The sequence below is a fragment of the Daktulosphaira vitifoliae genome, unplaced genomic scaffold (assembly GCF_025091365.1).
Source record: "Daktulosphaira vitifoliae isolate Bord-2020 unplaced genomic scaffold, ASM2509136v1 Scaffold_3, whole genome shotgun sequence".
Lineage (NCBI taxonomy): Eukaryota > Metazoa > Arthropoda > Insecta > Hemiptera > Phylloxeridae > Daktulosphaira > Daktulosphaira vitifoliae.
Genome location: NW_026099574.1, coordinates 41,773,190 through 41,791,753, shown reverse-complemented (window position 1 = coordinate 41,791,753; position 18,564 = coordinate 41,773,190). Strand labels below are relative to the sequence as shown.

At 27.4% G+C, this 18,564-nt stretch overlaps 1 protein-coding gene and 1 pseudogene across 3 annotated transcripts; both read left to right on the top strand.

Annotated features, from left to right (window-relative positions):
• Positions 1 to 310: 310 nt before the first annotated feature.
• LOC126902171 (uncharacterized) lies at positions 311 to 3,085 on the top strand (annotated as a pseudogene).
• Positions 3,086 to 3,182: 97 nt separating this feature from the next.
• On the top strand, positions 3,183 to 12,279 carry LOC126902704 (hydroxymethylglutaryl-CoA synthase 2). Of its 3 annotated transcripts, XM_050680272.1 has the most exons (6): positions 3,183 to 3,407; positions 3,493 to 3,666; positions 10,561 to 10,729; positions 11,365 to 11,551; positions 11,620 to 11,762; positions 11,831 to 12,279. In XM_050680272.1, exons 1-6 carry the CDS (start codon positions 3,321 to 3,323, stop codon positions 12,031 to 12,033), a joined length of 963 nt encoding a protein of 320 aa, XP_050536229.1. In that variant the 5' UTR covers positions 3,183 to 3,320; the 3' UTR covers positions 12,034 to 12,279. The 3 variants fall into 3 exon arrangements, with proteins under 3 accessions (XP_050536229.1, XP_050536230.1, XP_050536228.1); XM_050680273.1 differs by lacking the exon at positions 11,831 to 12,279 and having other exon boundaries at positions 11,616 to 11,762; XM_050680271.1 differs by lacking the exons at positions 3,183 to 3,407; positions 10,561 to 10,729; positions 11,365 to 11,551; positions 11,620 to 11,762; positions 11,831 to 12,279 and adding an exon at positions 5,977 to 7,856 and having other exon boundaries at positions 3,519 to 3,666.
• The last annotated feature ends 6,285 nt before the right edge of the window (positions 12,280 to 18,564 follow it).

Below are 18,564 nucleotides of genomic sequence, written 5' to 3'. Positions count from 1 at the left end.
GGACGCATATTAACATCCTGCACACGAAATGTAACCCAGCAAGAAATTTGCCTTTCTGATTGGCTACACATTATTTATGATAACAATTTGAATTTTGCCGCCTTAATTCATAATTGTTTTAAAAAAAGATTAAAAGAATTGTTTTAAACAATGGACAAATATTTGTATGAGTTAATTGATTAACTTTTTACAAATAAATACTCTAAGTAAAATTTAATGCACATATTTGAATTATCTCATATATTATTATTTATATATAATTATTATTATAATATTTATTAGTAATATTTCCTTTATATTTGTATGTAAAATGAATCCAGTTATAAGTTCTGAAAACCTTCCTTCGTCATTTAACAATAAAATTATTGAATCTAACTAAAAATATACATTGGTTAGGTCAAATATTTTAGATTTACCAAGTATTAGTAATTGGATTTATGAATTTTCTTTAAATACTAATACTAAATGGAATGTCCGTTCTTCTGTTTCAAATGGAACTTACATTCAGTGCAAGTTAGTAAATAAATTTTTTCTTTGAATTATGATTAATACAATAAATAATTAACACTAATATAATATTTTAAAACTGTTTCATAGAAAATTATTTATATGTCATCATAGCTCTTACCATAAAGTTGACAAAGAACACAATAAAAGAGGACAATCTAAAAACACTAAGTGTAAAGCCAAAATAAAAGTTGTGGTAAAGCTAGATTCTGTTTCAACTAGAAAAACTGATCCCTACATTAAAGTTAGTATATACAAACATAATGTAGAAAATATAATAGACTTTTTTTAACTATTTTAATAATATTTGAAATTGATTGCTACACTAATTTCCATACTTTTAAATGTGACTTTGTATAATCCATTTAAGGAAACAATACACTTAAAGTTAAGTCAAAATTTAGACAGTTTTACATTTAGTTAGTGTTGAAAAAAATACTTATAAATTTTGAAAATGATAAAAAGTAGTGAGAATATCATTTTTTTAAATGTAGTTGTATTATTATATTGACTATTTTATGTATGGATAGGAAAAATTATTAGGTGATATTACAATTTTTAATGAACACAATCACAACATAAATACAGCAGAGGCTTTAAAATGCTTAAATGCTTTTCCTAATTTCAGAGAAAATTTTGAAGAATATTTTAATGATGGAATGACTATAACTGAAGCTATTTGGTTTGTATGCATAATGTAATCCATAAAATAAAAATACAGAATTTAAAAATTATGTAATTAAGTAGTTTTAAAAATAAACACTTTTTTTTAAAGTTTTAAATGCAACATTTTAAGGATTTTTGCTAATATTTCAAAAATAATTTCTATTATAGTTACCATGAGAGTGTTATGGCAATGAATAATCATTCCAATGAGGATTTTGCAAACGCTCGATTGAACCCAACATATAGAACTATACAGAATTGGCATGATAAATGGAGGATTTTAAATTTAGGTCCGCGTACTGGTCAAGGGGTTCATATGGTAAAATATGAACAACATATGAAATAATTACTTTTATAATATTTATATTACATTTAATACATTCTTTTTAATTATTATACAATGTTTAGTGTGGAGAGATCACATAAATAGAGGCCACCACACTAACAACTTTAGTGAAGTTTCAGTGAGAATTTTTTAGGAAAATGTATTAAGTAGAGTTAAAGCATACAATGTTATTTCAATTATTGATTTTTGTTGTACCAATTTGGAACATTATTATAGAAAAAAATTTCTCGAGTTTTCAAATGATAGAAATGCAACTGCTCGTAAATTTTTTGAAAAAATTACAAAATTAACTGATTATGTGACCCAAGAAGATATTAAAGTGGATAATGAAGAATACTATGTACCAAGCCAAAAAAATAAACAGTTGATGTATTGTGTTATGCCATCTATAGATATTTGTTCGTGTACAGCTAGAATGTATGGAAAGTTTTGTAAACATCAAGGTATTGTATACAAGTTTTTTAATAAAGTTGGAGTTAATTTCCCTCCTGTTACAATAGAGGATAAACATTCAATTGCACCATTAGCATTAAGTAATAAAACACCAAATACATCATTTTATGAAGATCTTTTACCATCAGAGGTTATTCATAAAAATGCATTGACAGTTGAAGAAGTTAAATTAAAACCAGTAAATGTAATAGAAAATACAGAAAACAATATTAATGAAAATAGCATCTTTGGCAATATGGTTGAAGAAAAAAGTACTATTTCAGAAAAGACTTGTTTGCCAATAATAGAAGAAATCAATCAAATTTTGTTGAATAATAATACTAAGTATGGAGGATCAATCAAAATTTACTGAAATTTAAAAATAGATTTAAAAAAATAAAATCAGAAGGGCAGTTTAACACATTTTTAGCCAATGCTGGAGGAACCTCTTTACCTTAAAGACTAATAGATAGTGCAACAATAAGAGTTAAGCCAACCACTATTTCTAGGAGGAAACCAAACATAACAAAAGGAAGCAAACGTCTTTTGGCAGGTGAGTATAATTTATAAATACCATTTGTCAATTAAACAAACATGTTACTTTTATTTTTAAGTAGACCAGCAATTTCAGAAAACAATCGCCTTAAGAAGAAACCAAGAAATATACTTCAAAACATAACTAACTGTACGCCTAATGCAAAATCGCACTAATTTATTTCTGTTATTACATTTTTTAAATAATATATTTATAAATAATTTATAAAATTAGTGTTTTCTAGATATTAATAATAATAGTTTACTGATATCAACTGTTATCATAAATAATGAGTAGCCAATCAGAGAGGCAAATTTATTGCTGGGTTACATTTCGTGTGCAGAATGTTAATATGCTGCCGGGACTTTTAAAAATGATTATAGTAAAAGAAAACATTTTTTCTAGTTTTTATCAACCGTTACTGGATTTAAGTTGAGGCCCTAGGCCACTGCATTGGTTGCATTGCTCATTCGCACTGTAAAACAAAAAAAAAGAATATGCTTAATTAAAAAAATAAATACATCAGAGCCATACCAAGAGGTTTTTTAATTTTACCAAAAGATCAGTAATTTAAATATATTAATTGAACTAGCTAGTATGTCTGCGAGTTAAATGTAACCATATACCAATATGTTCAATTATTTTTTTGGTTATGTTTCGTGGCGTGTTTTATCACCCTGAATAACCAATAAATGATAAGAGTAACTGGATTTAACTCGAAAAAACGAAGTCTCGAAGTAGAGTGAGGGTCATTGAATTCTAATTTCTAAGGTCAAGGTTTCTCACAATATGATTTCAGGATAGTCTTATTTTCGGCCTTACGGTAAAAGTAGTATGGAAAGCACTCTCAACGATAAAATACAGAAAACGATCGTGACACCCGGCATTGGTGATCAGCCCACTTTCTCATCCGGAACAAAAGTAAGTCGGAAAATTACTCATCATTTAAGTGCTAAAAGTTATTTGTAAAATGTATTTATTTAATTCGTATTTTTTTTCAATATAGGTATCATTCCACTTTGTAACTCGTTTAATTAATGGTAATATAATTGATGATAGTTATAAATGGCCCAAGCACATGGAAATAGTTTTAGGGAAAAAATTCAAGTTAGAAGTCTGGGAAACAATTTTAAAGTCAATGCGTGAAAGAGAAATCTCTAAATTTGTTGTTCACAAAAGTGTAAGTATCTATCATTGTTCCGTACAAATTTAATTTTTAATAAATTGTAAGGTTAAATTATGGTGAATTATTATACACCATTTGATTTTATAATTATTTTCAAGATGTAGATTTTCATTAAAATTTTTTGAAATTTTGAAAAAAAATGTTTTTCTAAAACTTTTTATTTTAAACATATTAAAGATATGAAAAATTAGTTATAAAATAATTTTTAAAATGAAGTATTATAGCTTACAATTGAATTGTTTTTTAATAAAATACCAGCGTTTATTAGATATGACCTTAATATATAATAATAATAATAATAAAACTTTACTTTTAATATGATAATTTTTTCATGATTAAATCATAAAAATTAATTATTTTTATACAGAATAGATGATTTTATATGCTATTACAAAAGTTAAGTTATATAAAGTAATTATTAACATTTTTTATTTATTTAGTAAAATGATATTGTTACTTTATGTAAATTTCAAACTTAGATAAACTTATAAATATATTAGTTTAGAAATGTAAAAAATATATTTTTTTAAAACTCTAGTTGAATTCTAGGTAATCATATTTATCCTCATTAGACCTAACCGATTTTACGTACAGTTTAAAGTATAAGATTATACATTTAAAAAAATTGTTTCATTTTAAAATATGATCAAATGGGTATTATTGCTATATGTAAAATAAACTCATCAGGGCTCGTCTCTAATCTATATTTGTATAATGAAATTTAATTTTACACTACTACTTATTTTGAAGTATTAATTTATTAAATATTTTGTATAGCTAGAATTGAACACAAAAATATAATTTATTTTATCATAGTGATGTTTTATTAATTAATATCTTAATTGTAAAAATTTACATTTTGTATGAAAATGATGAAAACCTTAAATAAATATGAAATTTTAATTCAAGTTTATTATAATAATAATATAATATCTCAGAACTGCCTTAGTAAAAAATTTGTAAATTTAAATTAATGTCATACACAATTCAAAGAAATTATTTGATCATTGATAAAACAATATGTCATACAATGGCTATACCGTAATATATTCCAACCGTTTTTTCATTCAGATCATTTTACCTATGTAATTAAATTATTTTTTTGAATTATATATAATACATAAACTTTTTTACAAATTTTTGTATTTTTACAGTTTTTTCTGAGTACTATCAATTTGTTATTAGTTCAAAAATTAAGATATTAAAATGTTGGTAAAAGTGTTATACTAACTCAAGTACATTCAATAAAAAAATTAACTCATATTAAAATGCATTGGTTTTATTTTGTCAAGAAATACAAATATTCCCTGTAAAAAATGAGTGTAAAAAAAATAGTATCCTTACATTTTTCATACTCATTAAATTTTTAATTAATCTAGAAATGAATTTTCAATTTGGGATTATCAATTTTTAAGAAATTCTTAAGAAAAATTTTACTCCTAGAATATTTAATTCTTCACTTGTTTTATTATTATTAAGGACAAAAATGACTAAATTACTTATTTTAAATTATATAAATAGAATTTTATGCAAATAAATTATTAAATTGTATTTCAATGTTTCATTAACATTGTATTTATCTTTCATTAATATTTATCTATGAAATGTTTATAAGTACATTTGTAATCTTAATACGAATAAATAATTAATTTTTTTAATGAAATTTTATATTTTCAAAAAAAAAAAATTAGATATATATATATATATATGCAACGATTTTTATCATTATCACGCTGTATAAACTTTTTATTTAATAAAACACAATTTTAATTGTGTGAAAATTAATTTTTTTATAATAAAGCGAACATAGTTAAAATTAAACAAAATAAAAGTGCGTAAAATTAAAAAGTTTAAAATTGTCATTATTATGTTTATTACTTTCTAGTATGTTTAAAAATTCGTCAATGTTTAAAATTACTATCTTAACATCTTAAGTGTTAAGTTTGAACTGTTCAAATATATTCATAGTGTTTTGCATTGGTATCAGACTGTCAGAACCATTGTACTTAATATTATTCCATAGAATTAACATGTAAAAAGAAAATGACGACAGATCATGTCTATTACATAACAATTGCGGGTTAAAAAATACCTTTTTTTTTCATAACTAACTATAAGATATGTTTTCGTAGTTGTTTTCTTCTGTTGTTTGTGAAACTAAGTTAACCTTCTACATAAGTGTTGTTAAATGCGCACAACTTTGAACATTTATTAACTGTCTACTATTGGAAACTATCAACATTAGCTAGTGATTGACTGTAGTATTAAATCCATGTGTTTGTTTGTTTTTTTGTTGAACGACAGGTCAGTATAATTTAAGATTGGTGAGCAATTTTCCATAACCATGGACCGTTGGCCAAAAGACGTGGGTATTCGCGCTATTCATTTTGTCATACCATCGCTGTATGTCGACCAAACGGAATTGGAACGCTACGACCAAGTATCCGAAGGAAAATACACGGTGGGTCTGGGACAAAAGCAAATGGGATTTTGCACAGACCTGGAAGACATAAATTCATTATGCTTGACCGCTGTTAGCCAACTGGTCGAGAACAATGGCATCAGCTACTCGGACATTGGTCGCCTTGAAGTAGGAACCGAAACTATTATAGACAAATCTAAAAGCGTCAAGTCTGCTCTAATGAAGTTGTTTGAACCTAGTGGTAACTTTTGGGTAGAGGGTATTGACACGACCAATGCGTGTTACGGTGGTACTGCCGCTTTGTTTAACGCGCTAGCGTGGATCGAATCCAGTGCTTGGGACGGACGCCTTGCCGTCGTCGTAGCTGCCGACATCGCCGTCTACGCTAAGGGCAACGCTCGGCCAACCGGCGGAGCGGGCGCTGTAGCTATGATTGTTGGCCCAGACGCGCCCTTAGTGATAGAAAGGGGTCTCAGGGGTACATATATGAATCACGCCTATGATTTTTTTAAGCCCGACTTGACGTCCGAGTACCCAGTAGTCGATGGCAAATTGTCCATTCAGTGCTATTTGAACGCACTGGACCAATGTTACAAGTCCTATTTGAATAAATGTGAAACCAAACAAAATTTGAATGCATTCGACTCGTTCGTTTTTCACACGCCATATTGCAAACTCGTACAAAAGTCGTTAGCTCGGCTGTACTTGAACGACTTTGTTAACAGCGATAAAAAGTACGAAGAGTACCCCGGGCTTGAGCAATTCACTAACATCGCCTTAGCCGACACTTACTTTGACCGTGACGTGGAAAAGGCGTTCATGGATCGCAGTAAAGACACGTTCGAGCGGAAGACCAAACCGTCGCTGCTGTTGGCGTCCCGCGTCGGCAACATGTATACGCCATCAGTTTATGGCGGTTTGGCCTCTTATTTAGTGTCCATACCAGTGGACGAACTGGTCAGTAAGAAAATAGGAGTGTTCTCGTATGGATCGGGACTGGCGTCGTCCATGTATTCCATTAAGATAACCAATAATGTTGCGCTGCCAGCGCTCGTAGAGAACTTGAAAAAAAGCTTTGACAAATTGGAGCGCCGTATACAAGTGACTCCCGCAAAGTTTACTGAGGTGTTAGACATAAGACAAAAATCATTACACCAAGCGCCATATGTGCCTATCTGCGATAAGTCTGATCTATTCCCCGGAACATGGTACTTGTCCAACATCGATGAAATGCACAGAAGATATTATGAACGTAAAGAATCATAATGGAAAATGACGTTTTAGAAATAGCCAGTGACGTTTTTTTTAGTTATTTATTATCCATTAAAAATCAAGGGTCGTTTGTGCGGTTCTAATATTTATCGTAGCCTTCAAACGATAATTAACAACGTTTTGGCAGTGCAAACCTTGACATGACGGGGTCGTTTTTTCTTTAAACCATTATTTATTTGTTTAAATGTGTTATTTTAGTAAATTTATTTAGTAACACAGTAGTTTATTACTAGCGAAAAATTCTGTAATTATTGTTTAAATTAAATAGATATATTCATAAATGAGGTGTGGGTTTTTTTTTCATACAAAATGTTTTTGTAATTTCAATGGTGCTTACAATACATTATATAAATCTTTAAGAAAAAAATACTGTGATGAATTTATTTTTAAATTGTTCGCATTTGGTATTCGTAATTAGACTTAATGAATTATCTAATATAAACACGTTTGTACCAAATAAATAAAAATATAATTGCTGAACGATTCGTTAGTCACTTTGTTTTCATTTACTTATTTGTCATTCTAACATTTCTAAAATATTACTCTTTTTCTTGAAAAATTATAAAATAATTTTAATTATATAACGATAAATTCTATGAAAATGTTTTTTTCGTTAGTTGTATAGTGTTGAACATTTTTGAAGATACTTCTTGCGAGTTGTGTTAAAAAAAAAAAAATAAAGAGTTATCAAATCTATGATAACCTAAACGTTTTATTCTCATAATACAATGACTATTTGAGTTATTTTTTTAGTGGCCACTTGAGAAATGTCGCCATGAATTTTTGGTAAAAGGATGCTTAACTCTTTAATAAAATAAGCGTACAATAAAATATAGTGAACTTAAGAGAAAGTTAGCTCTGGGCACAATTTAATGGTTAATGTTTATGCGACCTACAATTAACAGGATGTTATTAACATGTTTTCATTTTGTAGTAAAATTAACTGTTTATACTTGAACTTAAAATTATATTTTATTATTTCCGTTCTGCTTTTAAACTAAAGATTGTTGTACTTATAATGATGCTGAAAAAATGTGTCGTAAGAGTTAAATATATTATTGCCTTAATAGTATTAATTTATAATTGTTAAAAAATTGAAAATTTTAGATTTTAAAACAAAATTTTAATATTACAATCGAAATATTTTCCTTAGGTAAAATTTAATTACATCATAATTGTGTTAAGGAATCTTTCATATCTATTATTTTAAATTAATTATTGGTAATATTATCAATTGTAAAAATTACAGAGTACGAGTTTTTGAATAATTATTACTCAACTTATTGACTAACACTCGGTTTATTTTTAATGATATAATAAGTGAGATTAAATAATAATATTTTAAAATATATATTATTATTAATGACCAATTAATAGTATTCAACTTATTTATTATGCGTTTTACTGGTATATTTAATTATTTTTATCTTTATAATAAATTATAAACTCGGAGATAATTATGGTTTGTACAATTAGTTTTAAACATAAAATATTTCACGTTATAAAATATATGTTATACATTTAAATAAATATTAATCATTTTATAAAATTACAGAATTGATACCAGCTATTTAAGAGTGACTTATAGTTTCATTATTTATCAACTAATTAGTTATTTCAACATAAAATTTGCTTATTAACGGTTATAAAAGCATATAAATAATGCAAATTTTATAAATACGTCTATTGATTGAAATTTAATAAAAATGGCAGATGAGTGTTAATTATACTACCTTTTATTTTATTTTTTCATTTTGAAACTTAGACTACCCGTAGAAAATGAAGCTTTTTATCCTCCGAGATGTCCCATTTTGTTTATTTTAATTTAATAATTATATACTATACTTAATGATAATAATCTTATCGTTAAAAATACATTGTAGGAAGACATCCGCAAAATTCACAATATTCCTTTAAAATTCAAATTTGAAGATGTTCATGTTCGATTATACCTAGTAACCGAAAAAGTTGCATATATAATTGTTCGCCTAAAAATATTAGAACCGTAACAGATACTTAATAGTTACTCATTATAATATACCAGAAGTTTAATTATTTGTTATAATTATTTTAAGTTTAATTTCATTATTTTCGTCAAAAAAATTGTTTAAATGTTAATGAACTGACATAACGGCATTGTTTACTAGATTTCATCAAGAACACTTGCACTTTAATAATTTTAACGTTGAATGAAATAGTACATTTAACCTCAATGAAGATTTAAACGTGAATGGAACAGTAATTATTTAACTCAACATAACTACAATACACTACGATCTACTCACTAAATTAGCTGTGACAATAATCAGATTCGCATTTTTCAAGAGGCATCGAGTACATGTGTCTCGGGTGACATGTTTGAAAACGGCAACTTTGAAAAAGTTCTCTCCATAATAATAGTGTTTAAATGTTAAATATTTGTGAAAAAAAAATGCAAATCAAGAAATAAAATCTATAGGTCTTCAACATGTTGTATACACCCAGAGAAAAACCTCGATCTATATAATAAATTCATTGTTCAATTTGATAAATATATCATTACTATTGAATCAATGATATATTTATCAATATGATATTTTTTTTTCTTGTCTTGAACAATAATTATTTATAAGAATAGTTATTTTGTTTGTATTAATAAAACATTATCATAAACCCTTGATAAAATTTCTCTTTCAATTTTGATTGAGGATTTTCTTTGGGTGTAGGGGCAGAATTTGGTGCCTACGGTGCTTATCTTTCAAATGCGAACCCAATAACAATAAAAACTGCAAATATTCTACCAACACATAGTTTCTTTCAAAATAGTAAATTAATTGTATGAAAATAATATCTTGGAAATTAATCTATTTAAATTATACATGTATTTTTGTTTCGATGAAAAAGTAAAGCATAAAAAAATATATCAGTTGTATGTATTTATTATTTAAGACTAATTTCTATTTCTTGATACTAGTTAATTATTTTATCTTTTTCAAATTGAACGATACATGTCTTAAATTTGTGTTTTTACACATAACTTGAATGTCAAATTAAAATACAATTATGTCGGTAAAGCAATTTTCAAAATAAATTTTGGATAATTGAGATATTATGTGTTACTGTTCAATGAAAAATATGTAGTGTATATTAAACTTTTCAACTAAAATTTTTACAAGTATAAAACACCAATTAAAAAAATCATTTTCACATTTCAGTTGGTATCTTCGTATCCTTTTGTTTCGAAGACATTACGTGATGCCGGTCGTTCTACAACACCAAAAACAACAAGCCATTGCTGCACAGCTCAATTACAACAAAATGGCATTGGATACGATGACCTCAACAGTCTTTTGGCAGAACCGGTCGATTTGGAGTTTACCATAGGTTATTACTAATAACTCAAACCTATTACATTATATAGTAAGGCTAGTCTATAAGTAGGAAAAAATATCAGCGTTGACCTTGATAGCTAAACCGTTGAAACACTTAGAAAATGTGAACTTTGTAAACGTATTGGCAAAAATAAATTAATTGATATTCTAATGATACGGTAAAAGTATCCTGAAAACTAAAAGAATCAACAGTAGGCGTGTTTGTCTCCGGCAAAAGAAGCTTAGTAATTTTTTCACTATTCATGAAGTTTAAAACATTTTGATTAAAATGTACTTATTGAGTAATCATCTCAAAATTATGCTATACCATACTCCAGTGTATCAATGATCTACCATTAGGGGGGTTTAAGTATAATAGCGATGTTACAAACCCCGATTTTGAACCAAACTTAACAATCCAAATATTTAATCGAACCGAGCACCAGTTTAATAATTTTCAGGGAAAAAATGTTTATTTTTTATACCATTATTAAATTAATTTAGCTTGATATTTGAATATACTAGCTTAAAGAAAAAGTTTGGTTTGATTTTTTAAATTTTAAGTTCGAAAGTCAAACATTTCTATTAATTAAGAAAACTATTGTTTATTTTAACGTGTGATTAATATAAAGAATTATTCTGTTAAAGAATTATTGAAAGTCGAACAACCCGGAACGTTTGAAAAAGATACGTGGTTAATGAACGAAGAAGAGAAGATAAAGCAGATTCCCATATTAAAAGAAACTGGCAATCAATTTTACAATCAAGGGATGTACAAAGAGGCAGAGGAGAAATACATGATAGCTCTTGGATTTTTAGAGCAAATTATGATGAAGTAATCTATCTCATTCATGTATATGTGTTGTGTATTTTTTTTTTAAGTGTTGTTTTTTTGTAAGGAAGGCTTAAACCACGAGAAAATGAATGGAATGAACTTAATGACATTAAAACTCCATTGTTATTGAACTTGGCTCAATGCAAACTTATTGCCAAAGAATATTACCAAGTTATTGAACATTGCACAAATATTTTGAATGATAATCCAAGTATAAATAGAATATTTAAATTTTCAGAAGACCATTATTTTTAAATTGACCATTTGAATAACTTTTAGATAACGTCAAAGCACTGTTTAGACGCGGTAAAGCAAATATTTCTGTTTGGAAAATGGACGAAGCTAAAGAAGATTTAAAACAGTTGGCTAATTTAGATCCATCCATGCAAAGCACTGTTAATCGTCTATTAGTTCAAATTAATGAAGCAATAAAGAAAAAGGACGACGAAGATAGACAGAAATTAAGAGGGAAACTGTTTTGAAAAATAAATATAACTTCAGTTCAATTATAATATCATTAATAATGATTAAAAACTTTTTATTGTTGCTGTATTGGACTCCTTGTGGAACCGATTTGTGCGATGTTATCCAAAAACTACGTATTTACGTTGATTATCGACGGAATTAAATCTATTCAACGCCAGTTTTATTCATTACTGATAAATATAAAAGCTTTTAACTGTACAATATTTATATTATGTTTCTTATTAAACTTATTACCTCCATTATCAATAGCAAACCATAGTTATTACTATGTGTAATAATTTTGTTTTTATTTGTAAATGATCACATTAAGAAATAATATGTAAGACTTCTGTTGTTTTAATTGACTGAGGTTCTGTTACATAAAGTCTCTTTAAAGTTTATTCAGTGTTCATTTCCCTAATTTAAAGGTGTCACGAGGTTTTGTACGAAATTATACAACGAAAAAATAAAATACCGTATTTTAACATCACTAATTATTGGCAAAGAAAAGTTTTAACGATAAATTATTTCATTAAGTTTGCAAAAGCCTATTATAATTTCGCATTAATATGGCCCCTCTTGATTTTTACTGCACTTTCATTGATTTTTAGTAACTAGAAACACAGAATTGGAATAAGGGCTTGAAGACCCTTCTACAGTACTAGTTTTTAAAACTTCTTCCGTTTTGTTTTTCGATTTTATTACGTTATACGCGGCTCAATTTAAAATTGGGTAAAATTATTATTTTATTACTGGATGAGTGGAAGTACAAGCAATTTTACACGAGCCCAAGTCGTATTTATGTTTAAACTAAATTGAGCTGTAAATACTTATAATAACAATAACATATATTTAAAACAAATATATTTGACGACACAATATATTCTAATGTGTGTATCAATATACACACATGTATGTCTGTAGGTACACAATGTACCTAAACATCAGAGTCGGTGTCAATGCTTGTTAGCTATTGCGTATAGAGGTGCGGCACATCAAACACGAGACTATACGAACGTTCAAGGGTTAAAGTGTACATATATGCCAATGCATGACGAGTAGAGAGGGAGGGGTTGATTACCCTTCTGCCGCCATAGGTCAGAAGCCGAGTTTTTTAATGAACTACAATTCGTATGGACAACACCGAATACGAACACGTTCAAAACGTCTGGCGACATTACAATGTACTCTGATCTGTATCGGAAAAGTGACGGCACTATATTAGCCAATATTTTTACTAATTTTATGTCTAAACAAATATAACTTGTAACCTGTGTACCATTTTACGAGTCCTGGCCTATCATCCGATGCTATGTTGCTGCATACGGGCGTGTCGTTAGATTTCATGTGCGATTATGAACGGTAGTTTTTTATTTTGAGCGGAGAAATACGGGGGAGGGGGATGACGACTTCAAACATGTCGTTTCGAACAAAGTTAACGCGCCTCAATATGATGCCGGTCGATCTAAATCGGAATTAATATACTTAGAAGTCAATCAATTTGTGTGGTTGGCGTATATGTCTCAATATTTACCGTGTCGGCGACATTGAGTGGTGGTTAGACGTGGACGACAGAGCGAACATTTTAAAAACAATGGAACAGTTATCGGTGGAATTCCGATCAGGCTGGCTGTTTAAGTAACAATGTCGTACCCGAAAAAACTACACACGATGTCCACAACGAAATGCTACTTTTACCTGAACGAACATGTCCATAGAGTCAAAAAATTACTGTCTACTTTTGACCGTAAAAACACTATGGGGCCATTCCATGTGAAATCACCTAATGTGTGTGTTGCTATAGTCCAGACATTTTTATCATAGACTTTTTATGTTGCCATTGACAACGAAATAATTTTTTTTTTACTATTTTTTTACCAATTAAAAATGTGACATAAGGTGTTTATGTTCTAGAACCTATAACTTCACATCCAAAAAAGCTATCACTATGGAACTAGCACTGTTTTACCCATATTAAATAGTACTTCAATTTATTCTTAAGTTTATGAATTTTTTTAACATCGAAACTCTTATTTAATTTCTTTTCCATTTTGCAGTATTTCGATAGCAAAATTTGAAGGTCAAAAAATTTTTTAATAAAAATTTTTTTTTTATTTTAAACTTCTAGTTATGTTTTTTTAACCCATATCACAATTAAATCAATTTATATATTTTTTTATATTGTTTTAAGGTCTTGAACACGCATGGTTTGCTGAAAAATAACCAACTTTATCATCTCATTACACATAAGTGACTGAATGATTTTTTTTCAAATTTACATACTACTTGCTTTTAGGCAATTAAAATGTCTGTTGAAAATTTGATGATTGAGAAATAATTTTAACGCCATTTATAGAACTTACAATTTTCGTATTATGGAAAAATCCACAAACTACGCAATTTTCAACATTTAATTTTTATTTTTTGCATTTATTCTACACAAAAATAAAATACTACATACCATTGTAATCAACTAATTTTAAAGTCGCAATTTTTCCAAATATTATGTATTTTTAATAATTTTATTATTCTAAAAATATAATAAAATGTGTTATATTTTTGAGTGTAATAAAAAATAATTTTTATTATAAATTTCCTATAAATTTATTCTAAAATATAATTCAATTCTATTTATGTATTACCCTTAAAATTTTAAAAAATTTACCTCGTTCTCCGTAAATGAGGACAATCTCCAAAAAAATTACAATTTTAAATATCAGTAATTTTTGACATTTTTTTCTTAAAACTGCCATAACTTTTTGAAAAATAAACAAATTAACACAATTTTATTTTATATTGTAACTTTAGATAATTCTCTTTCAATTGATATTTTTTTTTTTTGAAATCTAACACTTAACCTGCTTACAGGGAGGGGGTTTAAAAAAGATTTTTTTTACAAAAACTAACTTTTTCAACTTAACTTTTGAAAATGTTCCGGAAATACTTCGAGCTTTAAAATATGTCAAATTGAAGCTAATGTACTATAATTAAAAAAAAAAAATTATTATCCTGACGACTTATCATCTACGTGCAAACGGTTGGCGTAGTAAAAAATATGCTATTTTTGTGTTAAAATTTTCGATTTTAAATGTTCAACTTTAAATTGATAAAACTTTTTGAAAAATGTAAAGATCAACACAAAATGTTTGTTTCTAAATACATTATATATACCCCTTTCATCCGACATATATTTTTTTAGATTGGTGAATTTCCTCTTACACAGGCGACGTTCAAAACTTGAAACATAATATAAATAGTAGAACCTTTTCAACTTAACTTTTGAAAATAATTATCGAAGACCACATTACTGTAGTCTGTAATCGTAAGAAGAAATTTCTTATTCATGTTAATATTATTTTACTATTTGGTTTTATTTGTGGCTGTGATTTATTTTCCCAACTCATTTGACCTAATTTTTTCAACAATACGTCAAATGATTACAATTCGTATTTAGTTGAAGATATTACCCTCAATCCATACAAACAATTAATATCATTAATTTCTAATGTTTTTTAAGTATTTATCGTCGGATTAGATTTGATATGATAAAAGTATTCAACTACAAAAGTAAATAATTTTTACTTTATAATTTATTAATTTTTTAAATGTATTTGTGTGTGTTACTACCAGTCTATAACATTACAAATTTGTTTGTATCATGTTACTATATAAATCATTAAACTAAAAAAAAAAAAATGAATTTTAATTCACCTGAATTTAACAATGGATTTTACGATTATCAAATGATAATTCATCAAATGATCACAACTAATAAACTCAATTCAGTAGATTTTTTTAACAACATTTTGATTGGCTTTTTTAGTTAAAGTAAATCATTAAAATTAATTATGTTTTGTATATTTCAATTGTAAAATCTTTTTAAACACCAAAAGTTAATTAGAATTGATTACTATGATTTCTCATAAATTTTTCTATTTAATAATGTAAATTTCAAACTTTCAAGTTGAGCTATTAGTTATAGTAATACATTAATTTTTATTTATTATAAACTTTAAAGAACCAAAAAATGAAGTTAATAATGATATTTTGCACTGATTATTTTTGACATATTAAAAATCAAAATCAGTAATAATTTTAAAACTGTTTTATTTTGGTTTTAATTATTTCTTTATATGTAAATACTCAATTTTTAAAAATTAGTAATAATATCAAAACTTAGAAGTGATAAAAAAAGTCTAATTGCAGGTTTGAAAACAGCGCGAAAGGTTTGATTTAGAAAAGTATTTATAAACCGCGTCTTTAAGTAATTTGAACTTCATATAATGTATTCATTTATGTAGTTATCATCAAAATATACTTTAACACGGCTCCCCCGTCACTTCCTGGTACACGACGCCCCGCAAGTCGTGCCACCTTTATCAGCCGTCGCCCTTCTATGAGTATTTGATTAACCAACATCGCGTGCCATACGCCACTGTGCAAAGTCTAGCAAGTGCCGCACGCCCGACGACATTCCGCCACAAATGATACGTTGACTCTTCTTCCCGTTGCTGAGTGACAACGTCGAGGATGTATGCCACCGGCTCCGAACGTGTCGCACGACCAGACTCGATGAACCGATCCACACCAGCGCATCATCGTCATCAACGCTGCTAACTTTTTGACGTCCAAAGATTATGCCGGACACCGCGTCGCCGATGCCAGCGAATGTGGAACGATATCATGCGCAGATTATTATTGACTATGTTGGTCTTTTCGGTTTGTTTGTTTTTAAATAACCTGTTGTTGCTTACTAATAAACGGCCCACGGGTCTCTACCCCAAGTATCGAGTGTCAACTACATTATTGCAACGTAAGTCGTGTCAAATTTATAATTCATTTTAAGATTATCTTTATTAAAGTCATTTTTTCAGTTTTTAATTAATTGTCGATTGACGCATTAATGATCAATTTTTTATTTTAGCCGTGTTTCACCAATAAATCATAGATAGATTTTTTATTTTAACTGATCTATGATTATTATATTACAATAATTATTGAAATATTTTATAACCATTATATGTTAAGATAGCCCAATATACTGTTTTCAGATAATATTATTATTTAACACCTGTTAATTAAAATTACTGAGTAATTAAAAATCAGGTACTGACGCTTACGGCGATATCTTGTTATGTCAGCATTTAATTTGATAAGAAAATAGAGAAAAGTAAATAAAAGCATCAAATGGAAAGTTTTTAAGCATTATTTACTGTTTATAACAAATAGTTAAAAAAAAAATTTGATTTATGGAAAGTTATTTTTTTATGGAGGGCTTATTGTCATCCTATACGAGTAATTCCACCTAACATTTTTTTGAAAATATTTCACATATTAGTTATAAGTTAAGAAATTTATTTGATAAAATATAATAGACATAAATAATATAAATATAGTTAAAAAAAACTAAAAACACGCTTTTAAAGCATATCAAACTAGAAAGTTAAAAATAATTTTTAAAATAAGCTTAAAACTGTAGCGTGATATCACATATCACCTACTGCTACTCCCTGATAAGAGAAAAAAGGTTATGTTACGTTCTCTATGGTGTCAGTCATATTATATATTTTAATTGTATATTTTATTTTTTATAGTGCGTTATAATAAATTATATTAATAACAAACGCTATAAAACAATAATGAACGAAAAATACTAGTATTATTTTGAAAAAGTGTCGGGCGCTCAATGTACGAAAAATATGGCACTAAGCCCCCACTATAATAATAAATAATAAAAATTTGTTTATATATATAATATTGATGATACGCACGCATGTTCGGGTACGAAAACCAAAAATAAAATTATACAATAATAGAGTGGAGAGCGGGATGGGGTGAATGCGTTACGACAATCTAGTCTCAATTCCATAGACGACGGGATACGCGAGTATAATAACACGTGGAGAGTTACAAATAAACAAACAAACAAACAAACAAACAAGTGAAACTAATAAAGCGTGTTAATAAAATAATATTTACCTTCGTTAAATATCAAACATGAAATTATCATTAAAAAATATATCAATTGCCAGTTCTTAAATAAAATAAAATTATCTTTTAGATTTCAATAAAATAATTCATATAAAATGATTATAAAGATTATTCACCTCCATTTTACACCTCTTAATTTTACTTAAAAATTATGTTCTGAATAACTAATGGCAATTTTTTATTTAAATAGGTGTATTCATAAAAAAGTTATCTGACATAATAAATTATTTTATGATATTTTTCGATTTAAAAACATTATTTACTTAATTGTTTTAGTCAATCTATTCATATACATGTAAAAAAAAATGTTGATTTGGTATATTTTTTTTGAAAATCTGACTATTAACCTGTTCACAAAATAGCAACTTTATTAATCTCAGAAATACTCTGAGCTTCAATTATCTGTCAAATTAAAACTTATATTACTCACTTAAAATTAAAAAATACATTTTCCAGACTACTTGTATGCTATCTGTAAATAGTACGTGAAGTTAGAGAGAAATGCCGTTTGTATAAAAATTTCACCGTTTTTTGTGTTATTATAATTTTTTATGCTT